At 34.8% G+C, this 23,519-nt stretch overlaps 1 protein-coding gene across 7 annotated transcripts in view; it reads right to left on the bottom strand.

Annotated features, from left to right (window-relative positions):
• The window catches only part of SENP6 (SUMO specific peptidase 6), a 116,667-nt gene that overhangs the window by 31,038 nt on the left and 62,110 nt on the right, over window positions 1–23,519 (bottom strand). For 6 of the 7 annotated variants that reach the window (XM_040473982.1, XM_040473980.1, XM_040473977.1 and 3 more), the window contains 6 exons: window positions 22,145–22,290; window positions 15,618–15,915; window positions 9,685–9,917; window positions 6,479–6,649; window positions 1,149–1,182; window positions 549–743 (listed from right to left, as the gene is read on the bottom strand). In XM_040473982.1, coding sequence (XP_040329916.1) covers window positions 549–743; window positions 1,149–1,182; window positions 6,479–6,649; window positions 9,685–9,917; window positions 15,618–15,915; window positions 22,145–22,290 — 1,077 coding nt within the window. The remainder of the gene's footprint in view (window positions 1–548; window positions 744–1,148; window positions 1,183–6,478; window positions 6,650–9,684; window positions 9,918–15,617; window positions 15,916–22,144; window positions 22,291–23,519) is intronic. The other variant, XM_040473983.1, reaches the window with a different exon arrangement.

The following is a 23,519-nucleotide window of genomic DNA, read 5'->3' as shown; positions in this document are numbered from 1 at the left end:
GCAAAAACTACTATTCACTAATATGCCAATTCTTACAGCTTTAATAGTAACTATCAATTTTCATCATTAAGCTGAAGCAGCAATTACTGCTGAAAAGTATTTACCTTACAATTAGTCATCCTATGTCATAAACGTCAGAGGTGAAGGGATACAAACTGGAGAACCACATCTATTATTGTAGAGGATGAAGACTCATTCTAAGAAGCCACAAACTTTTTACTTAGGCTGTTTCAAAGATTCCAGAATTATATGGTTGATTTACACTTAGCACTCCTTCTAGTGCATTAATTTTCTTTTTCATTTTACTCCGATTATAGTTTTAAAATAAGGAATGCAGATCTTTTTTGAGTTTTAACTCGTTTTGAAAACCTTCTAAATGGGTAAACCTGGGTATTATCTTTAGAACTTTCACTTTCTGTGAGCTTTTTTCGCCATTTATAAAATGGGAGACTATATAGATATTTCGAGATCACTGTAAGGACTGTAGATAGGACATCTATTCAAGTGCACTCACACTGTATTATTTTAATGTGTTCCACAAAACTTACTTGTTAATTTATTTATTCCCTTAGAATCATTCCAAACTTTATCTTCCATATTCATTTGCAGTTGCATGCTCAGCTTTTGATAAACTGCTGGTATTGTCTGAAGAAATACAACTGGTAATTTTCGGACATTACACCATTCACATTTAGTTAGATCAGAGGTATTTAAAGTAATCCCTACAGGATCATTTTCTGGTTCTGGAGGAAAATAAATGGAAATAGAAAAGGAATTAATTCTAAAAATCAAGAATGGAGGAAACTGTGAAGAAATACAGGTTTAAAGTTAACCACATATTTGCTACGCTCTATAAACAGTAACTGTAGTGGGAAATGAAAAATCTTTATAACTATCTTAAAGAAGCTTCTACATTTTTTTTTAAACGAAAAGAGGATTTTAATGAAGTATACTTACAAAATTAAACACGGGCTTTATAATGTTACAGAATTAAATTACACTATTAAGACACATGCCCTTTGTCAAGAAAACATGTAAAAATGAATTCATCTTCATGAATTCTATGAATATCATTTAATATATTATTCTTGTAAAGTGTTTTATTGTAAACAAAGCTATAGTGACTAAAAAGACATAAAATAGCTTACCTTCTAGCTGTATCTTGATAAAATCTAAACAAAACTAAAAAGTAAGATAAATTAGTATCAATCATAAACTTACAAAGATTTTGCTACAAATATCCTAAGCGTCGTATTGTTATTTGAGACTTAGACTATAGAAGGCAGAAAAACAAAACCATCTACCATGTACTTAAATATGAGATCTCCCCCCCATTCCAAATTTTCCTTCAGAAAGGCAAGCTTCACCTTTTTATTCAAATACTTAGAACATTTCTTATATTGGTTTATATTTCTTAGAACTTCAAAGAGATATTGACAGAACATTACAATGAACACCTGAATACTCTTTACCTAGATTCACCAACTGTTAAAATTTTGCCACAACTACTCCCCATCACTCTTTCTATGCATATACACTTCCTTTTGCTAAACCAGCATAAAACAAGCAGAGGACATCATGACATTCCCTAAGTCGTTCAGCATGTATCTCCCAAGAACAGGACATTCTCTTATACAACCAAAACAGCATTACTACACCTAAGAAAATCACGATTAATTCCATCCAACATGTACTTCTTACTCCAATTTCCCCAACTGTTCCAAATTTTCCTTTATTGTGTTTTACCTTCCTCAAGCCATAATTCTGTCAAGGTTACATTTGTTTCTTTTGTCTACCTTGGTCTAGACCAGAAATATGTCCCCCTCTGTTCCTCATGACATGACCTTTGAAGAATCCAGGTTAGGTTCTACAAAATGTACAACATCTTGAATTTGTGTTTCTTCAATTTAAAATTCAGGCCACACATTTCCAGCAAATTTAGCACACAGGTAATGTCTTATACCTCCTACGACATCACACTGGAAGGCACAGGATGTCAGGCTGTACTAATAACAAGCTTAATCACTTAGCAAAGGTGTGTCAGGTTTTTCCACTGTAAAGATAATATTTTTCCCTCAGTAATTAAATAGTAACCTGTGGAGAGATCCTTGAAAGCTTGTGAATACCTTGTTCCCTAATAACCTTTCTGCCAATGGTTTTACATTCCATTGAAAATTCTGCCTCAATCAGTTATTGTTGGTACTTCTAAAAAGGCGATTTGCTAATAATTTTAACATGGAGAAGACATATTAAGTCAATATATCCTACTCATTTTCTGTGTTACCATTAAGAGAATGCAAAAAGGCAGACAAGAACTTCAAAATGCATTTTAAAATAAGTTGGAGGACACCTGGCTCAGTTGGTAGAATATGCAACTCTTGATCTGAGGGTCATGAGTTCAAGCCCCACATTTGGTGCGGAGCCTACTTAAAAATAAGTAAGTTGGATTGATATACCAAAGAACAAACAGATACATTAAAAGCAGGTTTATTAGTAAAATGCTCATGGCAGAATCTAGCTGGGAGTTTTATGAGCATTCACTGTAAAATTATTTCAACTCTTTTGTTTAAAAATTTTCACAATGTAGGGGCTCCTGACTGGCTCAGTTGGTTAACTGTTCGACTTTTGATTTCGGCTCAGGTCATGATCTCACAGATAATGAGATCAAGCCCCACATAGGGCTCTGCACTGATGGCATGGGGCCTGCTTGGAATTCTTGCTCTCATTCTCCCTCTCTCTTTCAGAATAAACATTTTTAAAAAGTAAATAAAATTTTCACAATGAAGAAAAGGAAGCAAAGAGATATAAAATAAATTCAGTAATTATTACAATAATTACTAAGTCTAGAATGTTACTAAACATACCTTCTAAAGACTATGCCTGTAGATAATATGATAAATGGGGACACCAAGAATGCTTACTTGTAGCTAGGGAAACATTACAACATACACAGAAGCTGAAGTTACATGCTTTAAAAAGTATGTTAGAGGGGCGCCTGGGTGGCGCAGTCGGTTAAGCGTCCGACTTCAGCCAGGTCACGATCTCGCGGTCCGTGAGTTCGAGCCCTGCGTTGGGCTCTGGGCTGATGGCTCAGAGCCTGGAGCCTGTTTCCGATTCTGTGTCTCCCTCTCTCTCTGCCCCTCCCCCGTTCATGCTCTGTCTCTCTCTGTCCCAAAAATAAATAAACGTTGAAAAAAAAAAATTAAAAAAAAAAAAAAATTTGTTAGAGGATTCAAAAAGTGGCAATAAGGATGACATAAACACTAATGTGGAAGCATTTGAATAAAACTGCTGTATGAGATATAAGAATAGAAAGAAGCATATCTAAGTATCTGTCATTAAAAACGTGTATGTAACTAAATTACAAGTAGACATTGGTTTTTTTCACCATCATATCCAAGAGTTTCTAAATTTAAGGTAGCTGAAAACCTTAAATTTTATATTCTCATTGGAAAAAAGAGGGATTGTATTATATTTGGGTATAAATGCTATTCCTAATAATGTAAGCCATTTTCCTGTAAATTAAAAGTATTTACTTTTAAATAAAATTGGCACTTCTAGGGGTGTCTGGCTGTCTCAGTTGGTAGATCATGTGACTCTTTTTTTTTTTAATTAAAAAAATATTTTTATTTATTTTTGAGAGAGAGAGAGAGCAAGCAGGGGAAGGGCAGAGAGAGAGGGAGACAGAATCCGAAGCAGGATCCAGGCTCTCAGCAGGATCCAGGCTCTCAGCCCCGACATGGGGCTCGAACCCACAAACAGTGAGATCATGACCTGAGATGAAGCTGGATGCTTAACCAACTGAGCCACCCAGGCGCCCCGAGCATGTGACTCTTGATCTCAGCGTTTTGAGTTCAAACCCCACAATGGGCATAGACAGGTTACTTAAAAATAAGATAATAAAAAGATTTAAAAGTGGAACTTCTAGATAGTATCAATTCTTACACTGAATGAAATTAAAGTAATTAAATTATCCAATAATAAATGAGATTTGATAAAATATTTAAAACAATAAAACATTTAAAATCTGTTTCTGAGATTAATGATGACATGGAAGATAAATCACTTCACTATAAAACACAAGGCAGTTATATTCAAGAAGAAAATGTCAAATCATCTTTAATATATTATCTGAAGAAATTACAGATTAATTATCCTTCATTAAAGAATGTTCTTTGGAAGAATCCCATGGTACAAGGAAAGTTAACACCACAGTTGCAAAATTCCACATTATAAGCACAACTTTTTGGTTGAAATATTTCACTTAAGCATTTAAAGAAAAATTACCTGTGTGAACACATTCTATATTACATATACTGCCTTTTACTTTTTTTTTTTTTAATTTTTTTTTTAATTTTTTTTTTCAACGTTTTTATTTATTTTTGGGACAGAGAGAGACAGAGCATGAACAGGGGAGGGGCAGAGAGAGAGGGAGACACAGAATCGGAAACAGGCTCCAGGCTCTGAGCCATCAGCCCAGACCCCGACGCGGGGCTCAAACTCACGGACCGCGAGATCGTGACCTGGCTGAAGTCGGAAGCTTAACCGACTGCGCCACCCAGGCGCCCCGCTACTGCCTTTTACTTCTTAAAGTAAATCCATGAAGTTAATTTTCTTTACTAAATCATACATACACTAACCTATAATTTTCATATAAAAAATTTTTTCATTCTGATTTTAATGTTATGTAGGTTTTTTTTAAAGTAATCTCTACGCTCAATGTGGGGCTCAAACTCACAACCTCAAGATCAAGAATCGCATGCTCTACTGACTGAGTCAGCCAGGCCCCCGAATGCAGTTCTTGATAGCTAGCCTTGAGACCAAATGTGTACCTTTCAACTAAATATCTAAAATGCCAGCAAAGCCTTAATTATCATCGTGTAAAGTTCTGATTAACGGTGTCAATGTGGGAAAAAGCCAGAAAACCTACAGGGTGCCCCTCAGAATTTTTGAGCTATTTTGACTTAGAATGACACTTTTGTTAACTGACAGAAACCAGGAAAGATAATCTGTCCTATGAAGACTTGTAACAAAACACAAATTTCATAAATCCTTGACAACCTTGACATATGTTACAATGTTATTGGGTAATAATGGATTGTCTAGTCTATATATAATTTGCTTTAAATCTCTGGAATACTTCTAGTTTTTAAATGGTGAGAAGCTGGAGTTTTTTGATTAAAAAATACAAAACAAAACAAAACAAAAAACCAACCAACCAACCAACCAAGCAACCAACCAAAAGAACGCAGGACGTCTGGGTAGCCCAGTCAGTTAACTGTCTGACTCTTGATTGTGGCTCGGGTCATGCCCTCACAGTTCCAACCCTGCATTGGGCTCTATGCTAATAGCATAAGTCGGCTTGTGATTCTCTTCATCCCAATCTCTCTCTCTGCCCCTCCCCCATTTGCACGCCCCCCAGTAAAAAAACAAAAATTAAAAATTAAAAAAAAACCAAAAATTTAGGTTTCACATACCGTTTTGCTCTGATAAGAAATCAAGTCCATATATCATTTTCTCCTATACTAACCTATATATATTTTTTCTTTTTGGCCATATTTGGCCATATTGTATCCTGAAACTATGAATCCTAGAAAATAAATAGCTATTACTTACCATAATTTAAATAGCAACAGTATAACTACCTTTTAACTTTCCTTATGTGGCATAATGTGTTTTCTTAAAGACACTACTTTATGTCTAAAGAACAGTAATAGGGGACCAGGCTTCAAACAATAGATGAAAACAGACAGTTGGGGATGCCAAGTCAAGCAATCATAAAATAAAAGCTTACAAACTAAGTGTAGTGCTAAACCAAGATTAATTTACCAATAATGTACAGAATACATTAGGAAGAAGAAAAATGATGACTAAGAAATCTGGTTATATTGTATTAAAATTATATTAAAATTTCAAATGCAAAATAAACATTTGAATTAAATTGGTGTCAGCAGAATAACATGGATGACAAGTAAGATAAAGGAACTACAGAAAGTCCTTTGGGCTTCCTGGACACTGAACTAGTCCAAAAGCACAGTGCCTCTTGTGTGATGACTGTATTCCAATAATCTATTTCTAGGAGTCTTAATGTTGCAAGACATTTTTCTAAAGACCCCAAAGCTTTTGGATTCATCTTTCTCTCATTATCATTCTTTAAAATACTCTTTTCACGCACTGAGCTGGCATGAGAGTAAAACAGTAACATTAGTTTTCTAACTCAGTGAGAGTAAGTATCTTCTTATGATGGATATGTCACTACCTTGAACATTACATTAGAATTTTTTATCCAACGATTTTTACTGTAAGGAACTATTTATAATTGTCTATATACTCTTAAAGCAATTTGAAATCTTGAAATAATTTTTAATATTGTATTAAATATTTTAATTTATAAGTTTTAAAATATTATATATTAGCCTTAGCCATGTAATTTTGAAAATTATAACTGATACAGTAAAAAGCTTAAGAATGTACTTACAATTACAGGTTCTATTAATAGTCGGAAGAGTGTTCCTACTCGTATACTTCGACAGTTTAAAATGACACTGTCAAAGGAACTTTGGCAGCTTAAAGATACAGGATCAACTAAAGTTTCTTGAGACGTCACTTTACGACGTTTTAGAGGTGTGTTGACAATAGAATTACCAAACTGAAAAAGAAAAAAAATGTTTTCACTTTATAAGCAACTAAAACAAGGTTGAAACTAAGCCGACATATGCAAAGAAGACCCAACATAAAAAACATAATTATCAAAATATTAAAGACTTGGGGCGCCTGGGTGGCGCAGTCGGTTAAGCGTCCGACTTCAACCAGGTCACGATCTCGCGGTCCGTGAGTTCGAGCCCTGCGTCGGGCTCTGGGCTGATGGCTCGGAGCCTGGAGCCTGTTTCCGATTCTGTGTCTCCCTCTCTCTCTGCCCCTCTCCCGTTCATGCTCTGTCTCTCTCTATCCCAAAAATAAATAAACGTTGAAAAAAAAAATTAAAAAAAAAATATTAAAGACTAATTTTACTTCAACAGAGGATGTAAATATTTATTGATTTCATATAAGAGAAATCCTTCTTATTTTGTCTAGCTATACTATACTTTACACCTAGTCATTACTTGAAATTACAGTAATAGCATAGCACCAAGAATGTACTTTGGGAAATCAGACTACCTAGGTCCATATCATAGCTATACCACCTTGTAATTATCTGATTTTTAAAACAATAATAACTCCTTTCCTAAACTCCTTTCCTAAAACTCCTTTCCTAAACTAAAATAGGTAGAAGAGCATATATTCAAATGATGTAGAGTATATAAGCAGCTGAGCACAACGCTTCATGCACAGTAAAATGCTGGATAAAAATTAGCTAGTAATAGTGATAGTGGCTGTAATATTTGGATTAAATCAGAAATTCTTTAGAAAACAGATAATTTAGGGGAATGGTTATTTACACTACAAAAAGATTCTTTAACATATTTTAAAATGTACTTGATTTGTTAAAATTTCAGTCACTTCCACATGCAAATTAATAATAATATAAAATACCATTTTAGGAGTATATAATTTAAATGTAACTAAAGTTACGCTAAAAACTTTATTAATAATTATCACAAGAATAAAACATGATCTTGATAGAAAGCAAGAAAAAAACAAAACCACTGCATAGAGACAGGCACTATTCTCCCACCGTCCCTCTAGAAACATTTCCATGATCTATGGTATAGGTAAAAATATGTATTAAAATATTATATATGTATATATACCTATATCTCTACAACTGTGCACACACACACACACACACACACACACATTTATTTCTCAACACTGAGTTTTCAGGCTCATTAACAGATTAATCATGAATATTTCCCCAAATTATTAACAGAAACCTACTAAAGAGGTTTAAAAGCTTTTTCAGTTTCAGAATTATTTCTCGAAATAAAATGTCATTTAGCTCAATAATAAAACTGGTAATTATAAGAGCTGCTCCAGTTGAATCCAAAGTGGAGAGACTGAGTCTAGAAACGAGTGGTCCACATCTTTCCCAAGGAGCCTCTAAAAGAGCACTGAGAAACTCTTACTATTCACTGTGCCAGTTTGAAAACTGTTCACTCACAAACTCCATCGTATGGAAATCCATTATTTATTTAACTGAACCCTCCTATGCTGGACATGTGAGTTCTTTCTGATCTTACCCCATGACAACACTATTCTCCTCCAAGCATTTTTGCTACTCAATCATGGGTGTGTGTGTGTGTGTGTGTGTGTGTGTGTGTGTATAAACTAATGCCTAATTGCCCTCTAGCATACCTATACCAATTTACACACCCAACACTCTATTTCTCCAACACTAACCAAAATTACAGACTATTATATACTTTAAAAATTTTCAACAATCTGACAGTTAACAAAATGTATTTTAATTTCATTTTCAGTACTTCACTACATTGTAAAAACTCTATTCATTTCCTTTATTCATTTTTCTATGGTTTGCTTCTATAAAGGACCAACTCACACTTTGTCACACAGTTCACTGTTTCCCCCACTCACATCTACCCATCAAATTCAGTTTATAGTATTTTGGTACAGTGTTCTGTACTTTCCATTTAATAATATATATTCATCTCTTTATTTACTATTTTTGCTTGCACTGAAATACTTGGAAAGGCATTCCCAAGATTATATTAAAAATATTAGTCCATATTTCTTCTATCATCATACTTTATTTTTCCATTTTAACAACTAAGTATGTATTTTTCCATATTTTATCTATACTGATAACAATTCCTAACATTTACACACATACATAATTTTTTTTTTTTAAAGTTTGTTTTGAGAGAGAGAGTGTAAGCACATGCACGCAAGCAGGGGAGGAGTAGAGAGAGAGAGAATCCCAAGCAGGCTCTGCATTGACAGCCCCCAATGGAGGGCTTGATCTCACAAACTGTGAGACCATGACCTGAGCCAAAATGAAGAGTAAGGATGTTTGGAACACCTGGGGAGCTCAAGTCAGTTGAGCGCCCAACTCTTGATGTCAACTTAGGTCATGATTTCAGGGTCATGGGATCCTGCACTCAATGAGGATTCTACTCCGACTGCTTGGGATTCTCTTTCTCTCTCTCTCTCTCTCTCTCTCTCTCCCTCTCCCCCCCTCTGGCCCTCCCCTGCATTTGTACGTTCTCTCTAAATAAATAAATAAATAAATACACACATACACAAAATATAAAATAACAAGAGTGGGACAGTTAACCAACTGAGCCACCCAGGCACCCACACACGTTAATTTTTTAACATGTATGGTTTTTATTTTTTTAAAAAGTTCTTCATAAAAAAGAAAATATGCATGTATTTCTGTACCTTGGTATTCCTCCTACCAGCACCATAGAAATCCTAAAAGTCAGTGATATAGCTTCTTCCTGTCCACCAGATTATACAAGAGTATGTGTTTATATTTCACTTGTAAGGTTGGTGTTTTTTCTTCGTTTTGAAATTTTTTACACTTTAAGCTTTTAGTTTAATAGAAATGTTTTTGCATGTTTTAATGTTCTTTTAAATAAACTTCCAAGTGGTATTTTAAGCCCCACTTAATAAATAATTCTTTTTCTCCTTAAGATACTGTCAAATTACCCTCCAAAACAAAATTTACATCCCAAAGGGGAGAGCCAATCTGAGTAGAAGGTCAATAAATGTGAAAAGTACCTGGTCTTTCATTCTTGCTTTTCTTGGCAATGTAACTGTATTTAACTCTGAATCTGCTGGAATGCTTCTTAGTTCATGCTCTACTCTACAGATATTTTCATTTAGTGCTGCTTCTACTTTTCCAGTGGATGGTGCTGGGGAAGAACATGCTGAATCAGCAGGTTGAGGAGATATGCTTTCTCTTCTGTTAGTCCTGTCATTGTCATCATCATCATCATCACTGGACAAAATGACTATAAAGAAAATGTTAAATACTTCAGGTATTTCATTTCTGTCAGTTAATGGGAAATATACCAAATTTGCTTTGGATCTCTTCTAGAACCAAGATTAATAAAAATGAAAGAAGACACAATCCATTCTATCTGATGAAAAGTTAAATTTGAAGACAATTAGAAATGAAGAAAGGATAAGAACTGGCATTTTTTATATAGACTTACAAATATGAAAGTATTCTATAGTCCATTACCATCACCTACACAAGATACACACCCAAGTTACAGCAAAATTTAACCATATGTCATAGATCTATTTCAGAGTTCTAGAAAGTCTCAAGTATAAAGATAACCTGCACAGAAACTGTGCACAAAATAGCATGCATTGTAAATGTGTGTGAAACTCCATGTGACCAAATAATTTTATTTTACATAGGAAATCACTAAAATTGTAATTGGACCTTAGGAGAACATGAACCAGTGTCAAATTGCTCAGTAAATTCTGTGGAGTAAATGAATGTGGACCTGAAAAGACATTAATGAAGGGAATTTGCTCTTATATCTTCTACGTGAGTAGAATAATGATATTGGATCTTAACAAACCCATCTTTATATCATAATTTCCGCAAGCCACCCACAATGCACTTGAGTCAAGTCCTAACCCTTTTATGGTTTATAAATGTATATAATCTGGCCATTGCCTACTTCTCCAACTTTCTCATACTGCTCCATTTCTCCCTCTTTATGCACCAAGCACATCATCCATTTATTTTGTTCCTCAAACATCAAAGTTTGATTTTGTCTGGATTGCAATTCCCCTAACACTTTGCATTTTGGTCATTAAATATTAGCTTTTTGATTCATTACCCAATCTAAAGGAAGCAAATAGTTGGCTTATTCACAACAACTGATACAAATTTTCTGTTGTTTTTTGTTTTCTGTTGTTAGATGTTTACTTGCTCTCTCCCCACTACATATAAACTATGAGATCATTGCCTTGTCCACTGCTATATTCCCAGTCTAAAACTGCCTGGTGAAGAAAACAATTCAAAAATCATGTGTTGGAAGAACACATAAACTTGAAGAAGCATTTTTCTTTTTTAGAAACCCACATGTAAATGTTTAGTTACTAAATATGCCCCAGAGAGGCATCATTCCCATCACCATTTACCTGTCTTTTTTATTTTGTTATCTAGTCTCGGAAGCAAATGCTAAAGCTGGATCTTTTTCAGAACTGTTATTTTATTAACAGAAAATCTAACATGCCAGATTACAAGATCTAAATACATTTATACACATTTGAAAGTTAGGGTTCTGTAACTTACTATTTGCCTCTGTGAAATTAGGGACAAAAATAGCACCTATTGCAAAGGACCTGTTATGAGAACAAATGATTTAATACGTAAAAGATTTGGCACAATGCCTGACATATGTAAGCTTTAAAAAAGTTCATGAACTGCTTTATTTATGAAAAACCATACAGAAATATATTATATATGAATATATATTAAGGGGAAGTCTACTGTTCTATTGACAATTATTTTTATGGTGCTTAAGGGACATTAAAACATCTATATGTACTTTAAAACTTAAAGCCCCAAAGCTGCAACAGATAGAATTGTACTATATACCTCTTGTTTTACTAACTTAACATAAATGCGGATTATGCTCAATGTCACCATAATTTGAAAGGAAATGAGAAGTGTGCAAAGACAACAAACATATACTTAAAAAGCTGGTCTCATAGCTGCTTTCATTCTGTATATAGAATACATCCTATGTAATATATAAGATTCTGCATCAGGGTCTATGATGGACTGAACTGTGTCCCCTCAAAATTCATATGTTAAAGCTCTAACCCTCACTGTGACTATATTTGGAAATAGAGCTGATAAGAAGGTAATAAAGATTAAATGAGTTCATAAAGGTGAGGCCTTAATCTAATAGGACTGATGTCCTTATAAGAAAAAGAAATGCAGAGATTTCTCTCTCTCTCTCTCTCTCTCTCTCTCTCTGTGGAAGCACAGAAGATGGGCCATGTAAGGACACAGTGAAGAGGCACCTGTATACAAAGTGATGGCACCTTGATCTTGGACTTCCAGCCTTCAGAACTGTGAGAAAATAAATTTCTGTTGTTTAAACTACTTAGTTTATGGTACTCTGTTAATGGGAACTCAAGCAGATTAATATAGGGTCTTTGTACTTACATTCCAACCTTATTTCCATACATATCAGCATGTCTTTCTCCTTACTTCGTTTTGGGCTCTATTCAAAAGTTACTTTATCAGAAGTGCCTATTTTACCACCTTTTTAAAATAGCACCCTTCTTCATCTTGACATCTAACAATTAGCACTCTCTATTCCCTGGACCTGCTTCACTTTTCTATACAGAATTTATCACCACTACTTCAGACACTGTACATTTTATTATTTGACCACCCAAGACATAAGAGAAGTTTCATGAAAATAAACTATTTTAATAGGAACACGAATTTAAGAATAATTAACTATACAAGGAAAACAAGACTTTGAACCAGAAAAATCTGTTTTTTAGAGTCTAAACTCCAACAGTCCTTATGTATATAATAATATTGAGAATTTAATCTTCTTAATCATGGGTTGCCTCGTTAATAAAATGGGATATATCTGTACCTACCTCACATGTTATAATAATTTTTACAATAAACTAAACTTGGTTAGTGTATATACCTTTACCACAAAGTAAGGCATGTAAGCATTCAATAAATGATATTTTTTATTACTAGTATAAAATGTCCTTAAAACATATTTTTCCATGGACTTTAATAGAAAATACTTAGTCTTCAATTGTTTTGTTTGTTCATTTTTTGAGCAAGGAAGGGGAACAAATTTATGTCTTACAGTTTTAATGCATGGTTGATATGGTCCTAGATTAAGTTCTGAATAGTAAACTACTCAAGCCACTTCAAAACCACATGAATTTATTGTTTTTTAACTTAATCACATTAGCCTTAAGTTCCAGTTCTCTCATCCTAGAAACTTCATCAGGATGGTATAGCATTTGGCTCAGTAATAGTACCCAGTAACTAATAAGTAAGTTTTCTTCATATCTAACCATAAAAATGTAAAACCTTCACTATTAGGAAAGATTTAAATTATTTTAACAATATTTAACATCGCACTGATAAAACACTAAAATGTACTGTAAAATATTCATCAAATACTAACATCATCATAGTATCATAACAGATGTGTTTGTTGGCTGATAACCTATCACAGTTATAATTTTTTTAATAGTTCTTTTTGAAAAATAAGCTAATGCACTGTTATGAGCTAAGGTTTGCTTTTTTTTTTTTAAGTTTATTTATTTAAGTAATTTCTTTACCCATTGTGGGGCTTGAACTCATGACCCCAAAATCAAGAGTTGCATGCTCTCCCAACTGAGCCACGTAGGGGCCGCTGAGCTAAGGTTTTTCTATTGAACTGAATTAAAATAGAACTTGACATATTTCTCAGATTAAATTTTTTTTTTTATTTTTAGGGGCACCTGGGTGGCTCAGTCAGTTAAGTGTCTGACTTTGGCTCAAGTAATGATTTTGTAATTCGTGAGTTCGAGCCCCACGTCAGGCTCTGTGCTCATAGCTCAGAGCCTGGAGCCTGCTTCAGATTCTGTATCTCCCTCTCTCTCTCTTCCCCTCCCCCACTCACGTTCCCGTGTGCTCTTTCTCTCAAAAATAAATACACGTTAAAAAAAGTAAAATCTACTTTAAGAAAAAAATTTTTATGTCACCCCCTTTCATTTACCAGTTTTCAGAGTAATGATTTGGAACCTAAGCAACCTCCAAAGGTAACCAACTGGGCGCTTTTTTTCTTTTGGGGGAGTAGGGAGATGATATCATTGCGAGCTAAAAAAAAAAAAAAATTTAATATATTTGGCATATTTCAATAAATAGCAGTTATGAAACCTTTTGTGACTCATACAGTCCCATTACTGGTCAATAGGAGCCCTTTCATTTTAGCTCCTGTGTCTTTTGACATGTCCATAGTAGTTTTTGACTGCTTCCATGCTTCCTGATATGAGTAAATGATCTAGATTTATCTCATACACTCCTGCTCCAGACCTGGAGTCAGCCATTTCTCTGAGGAGTTCTACTTATTTTTAGTGAGAAGTAGTATTCAAAAACACAAATATGGGAAATAGAATTGTTCACTTCTATCTAAGAGAATATATATAATAATTTCATGCCAGTCTCTCCAATCCAAGTTTAAAATTATGAGATTGTTACTTCTTTGACTTTACTTTTGAATTCCTTTGCTCTAACACTGAAAATCTTGGATTCTGGAGATAATAATAAAATTGCTTATTTGTTTTATCGATATATGTGTTTAAAAATAACAGTACAAAAAATAGCAATACCAATATTAACAGTATTACTGAATGCACTTAGAATTTCTTTGCAATTCTGTTTGACCTTAAAATATATCACATTAGGAATGCATAGCCACAGTATTATTTTAATTTAAATTCATTTGAAATAATTCTTCTGTGTGTTCAAGCCACCAACCAGATATATAATTAGGTTCATTAGTTTCATCTTGGTTTTGATTTTTTTAAATTTCCTATTTAATTTTGCTTTATAATCATGTAAAACATTTACATGGTTCTCAAGTCAAATCTACAAAAAAGGTATGTTTGGAGATATCCGGCATCTATCCCTAATTCCTACACTGTTTCCTCCCTTCTAACCAATTATTTTTAAAATTAGTTTTTAGTGTACCTTTCTTTTAAAAAAAAATCCCCTATATTCATTCTCCCACCTTCACAAACAAAGGGTAGCACATTATCTACTGTGATCTGTACTTTGCTTTATTCATGTTATTAAAGATCTTAAAACTCACTCTATAGAATATTAAATGAGATCTTTCTCTCCTCTTACAGCTATGTACACTATAGTTTATTCAACTACTCCCTGTTTCTAATCTTCGCTACTTATTACAAACAGTATTGCATTTCATATACACACATATATCTACAGGTAAAAAAAAGACTTAGGGGAAAATGGGGTGCCTGGGTGGTTCAGTTGGTTGAGTGTCTGACTCCTGGTTTCAGCTCAGGTCACGATCTCACACTTCAAGGGTTTGAGCCTCATGTCAGGCTCCATGCTGACCGTGTGGGGCCTGCTTGGGATTCTCCCTCTCTCTCTACCCCTACTCTGCTCATTCTCACTCTCTTTCTCAAAGTAAATAAATAAACTTAAAAAAAAAAAAAAAAGATTTAAGGGAAGAGTAAATGTGGTAAGAGAACTAATTTTCTCTTTGAGTTCTTTCTACATGTCAAACACTTTATTTACTGGGCTATGGTAGGCACTTTATATGTTACTTCATTTACTTCCTCAAAAACCCTATCAGGCAGAAAATAATCCATTTACAAATCAGAGAGATTAAATGAACTGGACCAAAGTTAGAAAGTTGGGCATAACTGGCACTTGACCTAAGACCGGGGTCAAGGTCTGTGCTCCCCCCACCTCCCCACTATTTAAGATGGATGGGGTGAAAACAAAGTCAGTTATTATTTTCCAACTACATGGACAGTTTTAATCATCTACCCAAAGAACATGTTATATAACTGACACAAATACCTATTAAAACTATACTTCTCAAATATGCTCATGCTCACATTAAAAACATATGTAAAAAATACTGGATTGATATAAATAATACTAAAGGGAGTAAAATACTTACTTGGATCATTTAGGTCTGACAGGCTTGTTTTCCTTTCTTTCAGGTTTGTGAGTTTGGCTACTTTTGCCCTAGGTAAAATGACTTTCCCATTAGTCTGCAAATAATTCTGTCTACTATCATCACAATTCACAATAATATCAACTGGAATCTTTCCCAGACTGTTGCCATAAAACTTCTTGGATGATAATGCTGTGTTTTGTGACTTCTGTCCTCCAGAATTCTGATGAATTGATGTTCTTAATAATGGTCCAGTAGATTCACTCAAAGTTATAGCTTGTCTGCAATTTCTTTGCACATCCTTAGGAAAAAGAATACCACAACTTTGGCATTTTGTCTGATTTTCCTTTTCTTTTCCACATTTTGGACAATACCCACACTGGTTAGAAACCTTAAGTTCCAAAAGAATAAAAAAATCAAAAGACTTTGGCATTTTATTTCAACATTATGGAATAAAAAATAAGATTTCAAAATTAAGTCTCTCACTCCACATCATCATCACCATGGCTGCCAAAAAATCCTGAATACATCATGTTACTTGGGATTTAGCATCAGGATGCTGGAAACAATTTTCGGGACCATCTAATCCAGCAATCCTTACGTTGGACCATGTACACTACTTAAGGGCTATATAAAGATTTTCTATGGCATACAGAACGTAAATAATCTTAAGGGAATCAACATCTAAAATTCTCAATTTCCACATATCATTCCAAAACCTGACTTGATTATGCCTCTGATGTCAAGCTATCTCCTGCCAGAATTGTTCTCCTACTTAAAAAAACAAAACACTTCCATTTGAAATATTACAATGGTGCATTGCCCTGGAGTATAAAAACCACCAAACCAAACCAAAGGACAATTTAAATGTTGGAAAAAAGAATCAATTTTAAACACTGGTTAACAAAAACTTTTACAAGACAACTGATTTCTAAGACAGTGCTTCAAAAATATTTTAAGGAAGGCCTAGTGTAGGTTACAATTGTGAGATTATTAAAAATGTTTCTTGATAGTAGAGCTTCCTGTGATTTGGGGCATATAATTTAGAAGAAGTTTAAGGATTACTTTCATACTCATGTACTTATGTGAAAAAGGTTCTTTAGCACTTAGATCTTTAAGAAGCAAAAATATGAATAGATGTTGAATTGTCTCACTATGCCCAGCATAATATTTATTCATACACACAGGAAGTAGTTGAAAAAAACAATCAGTATCTCTAATTAAAACATGCATTTCCAATAATTTTATGTCAAATAACTTATCAAACTTTATAACATATAGTTTTAATCAAGTGTGCTATTAATAACAGAAATAACTCAATCAAAAATAAATTTAACACTTTGAGTCTTATATAATAGGAAATAAGTGGATAAATACTTCTGACAGTGAAATAATAGAAAGAAATAGTAATTATCAAGTGTTATAGTATTTGGATGTTACCAGATCCATGTATGAGGAGAGTGATTTAACCACTCTCTATTTTAAAATGTTACTCTTTTGGGGCACCAACTGGCTCAGTCAGTTGGGCATCTGATCTTGGTTTCGGCTCAGGTCATGATCTTACAGTTTGTAGGTTCGAGCCCCACAGTGGGCTCTGTGCTGGCAGCATGGAGCCTGCTTGGAATCCTCTCTCTCCCTCTCTGCCCCTTCCCAGCTTGCGTTTTCTCTCTCTCAAAAATAATAAAATAAAATGTTACTCTTTTCACTGTGTCAACTATTACATCCTATGTAACCATTTAATCTTGAAACAAAAAATGTTCAATGTCAACTTAAAAATATGTAAGAGAATGTATAGTTGTTTAAAATTTTTTAAATCTTTTAGGTGACAGAAGTCATCAAGTAGTTGTAGGAGGAACATGTTGTATAAACATAAATTTCAAAATTCACTGAGCTAAAAGCTTAAGTTCTGGACATCTTATTCTATGTAAATTTATACCTTAAATACACTTAGGAAATTGTCTAAAGACCACTGGTCTAGTCTTATCTTCTTGTTTTAAACAAGGGAAAACTGACAAAAACTGTTTCCCTTGTCTTACATGACTCACAACAGAGCCATTCTATCAAACCATGTTATCTATTCAAGGATCTACCCCAGATAACAACAAAGAATGAAACCAAGCTTCAACCAAGGCAAAGCTGAACTTAGAACATTGTTCACTATCACAGCATATGTAGATTATAAAAAAAAAAAAAAAAAGAACATGTCTCTTTCTCTGCCAATACATAGCAGAATTCTGTTATACTATTTGTGGAGTCTAGGTATAAGGAATTTTTTTCTCATAGCACCTTTGATAGTGCCCTGTGTATTTAGGATGTATAGTTAACAGGTGAACTATGCAAACAACTCGTTAGACACAAATATGGGACAGATTATCTACCTCTCGAATTTTAGCCTATTGTCAATAAGGGAAAGAAATACTAGTATAGTTAACCCTTGAACAACACAGGTTTGAACAGCATAGGTCCACTTACATGACAATATTTTTTGATAAATACAGTACTGTAAATGTATTTTATCTTCCTTATTATTTTCTCAACATGTACTTTTCTCTAGCTTACCTTATAGTAAGAATACAGTATACAGAGGCACCTGGGTGGCTCAGTTGGTTAAGCGTCTGACCTCAGCTCAGGTCATGATCTCATGGTTTGTGGGTTCAAACCCTGCATAAGGCTCTGTGCTGACAGCTCAGAGCCTGGAGCCTGCTTTGGATTGTTCCCCTCTCTCTCTACCCTTACTCCACTAGTGCTTTCTCTCTCTCAAAAATAAATAAACATTTAAAAAAATACACTATATAATACATAACATGCAAAGTATGTGACAATCAACTGTGTTGTTGGAAAGGCTTCTAGACAACAGTTAAGTTAATTAAATGAAGTAAATAAATGAATAAAATTCTGGAAGAGTTAAAAGTTAATATGCAGATTTTCAATTGTGCAGGGATCAGCACTTCTAACTCCTGTGTTGTTCAAGTGTCAACTGTACATTTAAATGAAATAATGCAATTGTTCCCTAATGGACTTCAAATGGTTAACCATGTCACAATGCACCTAAAAGGGAAACTCAAACAAAACAGCAGTGCCCATCTATGCATACCACACTGTGATAAAATACCTAATCATCTCAGAAAAATCTAAACCCCACTCTTTTCATAGTAAGTAAAGAAATACTTCCATTTCTACATAGGTTTACAAAATATCCTGGTGAACCCCAAAAAAGTTTAAAGATATTAATTTATGTGGAAAACCGAGCCCCATCTGTTGTAGTGGGAATCAACTACATATAAGCTAACCCTGTCTTTTAAGAATCTGACACCAGAGGCACCTGGGTGGCTCAGTTGATTAAATGTCTCACTTTTAATTTAGCTCAAGTCATGATCTCATGGTTTATGAGTTCAAGCCCTGCATCGGGCTCCATGCTGACAGTGCAGAGCCTGCTTGGGATTCTTTCTCTCCCCCTTTCTCTCTGCTCCCACCGACAGTGTGCACACTTGTGTTCTTTCTTTCTTTCTCATAATAAACACATAAATGTAAAAAAAAATCTGACTCCAATTTTTCATTGCCTATAACAAAGATAAATAGTACATATTTCAATGGAAAGAACCCCATGAAAAGGTAATACTCCCACATATTTCCTTTTATAAGTTGATACTAAACACAGAAAGCACATAGTATTCAAATTTCTGATATTAAAATGCAGAATGAACTATACTGTAAACTATTATCATATGCCTTCCATCAGCTAAGAAACACATACCTTGGAACTATTTGCAACAAAAACAAAATGCATGTTAGCTGAACCAAATATAATATTAAATTTTCCATGATAAAAACTACAGATTCAGAACTGTATCAACCTAACAATCTAAACACTATAAACTCAACACTGCTCAATTACTTTTAGTAAAGTGTGTATGAAGTTATATATTTCCATAATAATTTCATGTTAGATAAAATTTCTTTTGGAAAACAAAGACTAATTAAAGTCTCATTTTCCCCCTCTTGGTAGGTAGACTATTACAAAAAAAAATAAATCCTAGTCAGTAACACATACTATCTGCCAGACTCTATAGATAAATAATAACCAAGTAAGCTTAATAAGAATGAACCTGTCTCTGATGAGACACCAATGAGACGTCATTTTTAGTAAATATCCTTAAGATGTATAATCTCATTAAATATCAAAGACTGTGTTTCCTTGTAAACAGTACATAGTGTAGCATTTCACAAGCTACATGTGGGGAAAAAAACCACTAATTTTGTTTAAGAATTAAAAATTACATAAAGGGTGGCTAGAATCTATTCTTTATGTTCACTAAGAACAGAGTAAGAACAACTGGAATGCAGTAAAGAGTAAAAGAAAGATTTATTTTAGATGTTAAAAAATTCTGAGGTTTTCAGCTGGCATGCTTAGGGGAGAGAAGGACAGTGTGTCCTTTCTGCTTCTTTACCTGGATCAAGCAGTGGGCCAGGCAGCGGGGAAATGCCAGTATGGGCTAGGCCAACCTTAGGCTGGCACTCCAGGAGAATGATCAGATAAAAAGCAACTGAACCAATAAGTAAATGATGGGAGTCAGGCTTCTCAGTCAGAGAAGGAAGTTACAAATATGCAAAGTGGGAAAGGCTAAGATAAACACTGTGGTATTAGACCAGAACTGGAACTATCAGTGTGAATGCATGCATTTTAACATGTACTAAATATTAACACATAAACACACATATATTTGCTAGTTTTGCCCACTGAGAGGGCCTCTACACATGATACCAATTAGCAATAAGCATAACTAATGCCCAAATATGGTCCCTCCACTTATAGGAACAATGGCCCTTGGCGAAATACATAACTCTAGAGCTGAGACAGAGAAGATACAAAGAAGTCTAGACCATCTGGTTACATCAAAACTTAAGGAAGTAGTCAAGGAATGATGTGGTTATGTCAAAAAGAAAGAGGAGCCAGCTTAAAGAACTTCCTGGGGGCCAAGACTGGGACAATCTGAGCATCAAAATAATGACAGTGACAGAGTATAATTTTTTTGAGTAAGAATCCATGTTGTGTCTACTATACTTCCAAAAAAAGAAAAGATCTATGTATTGAGCTGTATAAAGAAATAAGTAAATATAAGGAAAATTTCTACCTTAGAGTGGTACATCCTTTTATTATACTTTATATACACTCTACCTTACAGCAGCTCATCTTATTAATAAATAATACCTACTAATTAACTTTAAGGTGGACAAATATAGGAAAGTACATCTTAAGATAAATGTTATAATGTGAAAATTGTATATATTCTGTTATGATGCAATGATGAGATTATAGAATCACTTGAGAGGATTCTTTAAAAATGCATAAATCATGAAGAAACATACTCCTCACAAATATCAACTTAATGAAAGACAAGGAAGGACTAAGAATTATTCCAGATTAAGGAAGACTAAAGATTACAACAATGAAAAAGAACACAATCCTGAATTTTATCCCGTTCCAGTGAAGGAAATTAATTAGGTGAAATGTGAATGGAGTTGGTGGATTAGACAGTAATTTTGGATCCATGTTAATTATAAAATTTTGACAAGCATACTCTGGTTTTATAGGAACATGCCCCATTCTCTGCCCCCTCCCCTGCCTTTTCTAAGGAAACGTGCACTAAAACATTAAAGTAATAAATAGGCATCATATTTGTTACTTATTCTCAAATGGTGCAGAAACACACACATATACAGAGGGAAGGTGGAAGGGAGGGAGATCAATATTTCAAATGTGGAAAACTGAGGAATCTAATAGAAGTCTATGTAAGCTGTTTTATTATTTCTTCAACTTTTTTGCAAATTTAAAATAATTTCAAAATATTTCTGGTTGAGAGCTATTATTTGGAGTATGTTGCAGGAAGGCACTGATAAATTCTTTCCAGATATATGTGTTTTACATTTTGGATAATGAAAAAAATGACATAGTGAAGGCAGAAAAGTCTGCTTAAAAAACTTTCTAGGAGAGGCTCCTAAGCAGCTCAGTCACTTAAGCATCTGACTTCGGCTCAGGTCATGATCTCATGGTTTGTGGGTTCGAGCCCTGCATCTGACTCTGTGCTGACAGCTCAGAGCCTGGAGCCTGTTTCTGATTCTGTGTCTCCCTCTCTCTCTGCCCTCCCCTGCTCATACTCTCTCTCGGAAATAAATACACATTAAAAAATTTTTTTTTCTAGGGACTCTTGGGCAGCTCAGTAGGTTAAGCGTTCAACTCTCAATTTCGTCTCAGATCGGTCAAGATCTCATGGTTCGTGGGACTAAGCCCCACACTGGGCTCCATGCTGACAGTGTGGAGCCTGCTTGGGATTCTCTCTCTTCTTCGCCCCTCCCCCACTCAACACTCGCTCTCTCTCAAAATAAATAAACATTAAAAAAAAAAAAAAACTTTTCTATGTCTCTTCTAGTGCTATAAGGAAAGATCCCCTAGAATTTAGTAAGTATTAAATGTTATACTGATAAAAATACCAACTAATTGATTAGCAACAAAGAAGAATTTCTCTACCCACCTCTATATCAGTTAAACATTTTTTTGAAGCAGGAGACAGAGGAGATAGAGACTGATATGTGCTACTATGACGTTTCTGTGGTACTTTCCTTTTAATTTCAGACTCCAGATGTGATTCTGACTCTTCAATTTTCTTTGTTACACGATCTAAAGGAAGGAGAAAAAAAAACAAATGTACTGAAATTAAATCTTATAAATTCCTCATGACTTTTGCTATAAACAATACTAATTTATATTATCAAATTATTATAGTTTGATTAAAATAAATTAATGTTTCAAAATGTACAACAAAGAGTAAGCAAAACTTGGGAGCAGGGGAAGATGGCTAAGAGGATCCTGAGCTCACCTCCTTCCTCAGGCACCAAGGCAACAACTACATATAATGCAACTCATTCTGAAAATAATCTTAAGATTACCAGAACAAATCTTTATAAAAGTATAAAAGAAAGGACACATTGAGAGGGTATGAGGGGCAGAGATGCAGTCGGGAACAAAATCCCTGGCAGGTAATCCAAAAGTGGGAGTGGTATCACAGGTGTGGAGGCCCTCCCAGAGGAGTGAGGGGATCAAGTTAGGCACCCTGGCTCTGGGAATCAGCCCCAAGAAGACAAGCTACACATAACACCTGGCTTTGAAAATCAGCAGTGATAACTCCAAGAGCTTTGAAAATCAGTAGGCCTTAACTCTGGGAAAGCTGAAGGCTATAAGGGGGAAAAAAAAAAAAGACTCTGCTTTTATTTTTTTATTATTATTTTTTTTTAATGTTTATTTAATTTTGAGACAGAGAGAGACACAGCATGAGCAGGGAAGGGGCAGAGAGAGAGGGAGACACAGAATGTGAAGTGGGCTCCAGGCTCTGAGCTGTCAGCACAGAGCCCGACGCGGGGCTCGAACCCACGAACTGTGAAATCGTGACCTGAGCTGAAGTCGGACGCTCAACCAACTGAGCCACCCAGGCGCCCCAAGACTCTGCTTTTAAATTTTTTTTTTCAACGTTTTATTTATTTTTGGGACAGAGAGAGACAGAGCATGAACGGGGGAGGGGCAGAGAGAGAGAGGGAGACACAGAATCGGAAACAGGCTCCAGGCTCTGAGCCATCAGCCCAGAGCCCGACGTGGGGCTCAAACTCACGGACCGCGAGATCGTGACCTGGCTGAAGTCGGACGCTTAACTGACTGCGCCACCCAGGCGCCCCAAGACTCTGCTTTTAAAGGATCAATGCATTTTATCACTTAGTCCCAGACCCAGGACAGAAACAGCACCTTGAAAAGCACCTGGGTTATATATGAAGGACATTCATTTGACTAAGTTTAGGGCATGTGTGAAAGGGGGAGGGATATACAAGAATAGAAATGCTGGGAAGCACCATTTTCCT

This window comes from Herpailurus yagouaroundi, unplaced genomic scaffold (genome assembly GCF_014898765.1).
Source record: "Herpailurus yagouaroundi ecotype Mexico unplaced genomic scaffold, PumYag 139, whole genome shotgun sequence".
NCBI classification, from domain to species: domain Eukaryota; kingdom Metazoa; phylum Chordata; class Mammalia; order Carnivora; family Felidae; genus Herpailurus; species Herpailurus yagouaroundi.
The sequence above is the reverse complement of the archived record's forward strand: the minus strand, read 5'-3'. Positions and strand labels throughout refer to the sequence as shown.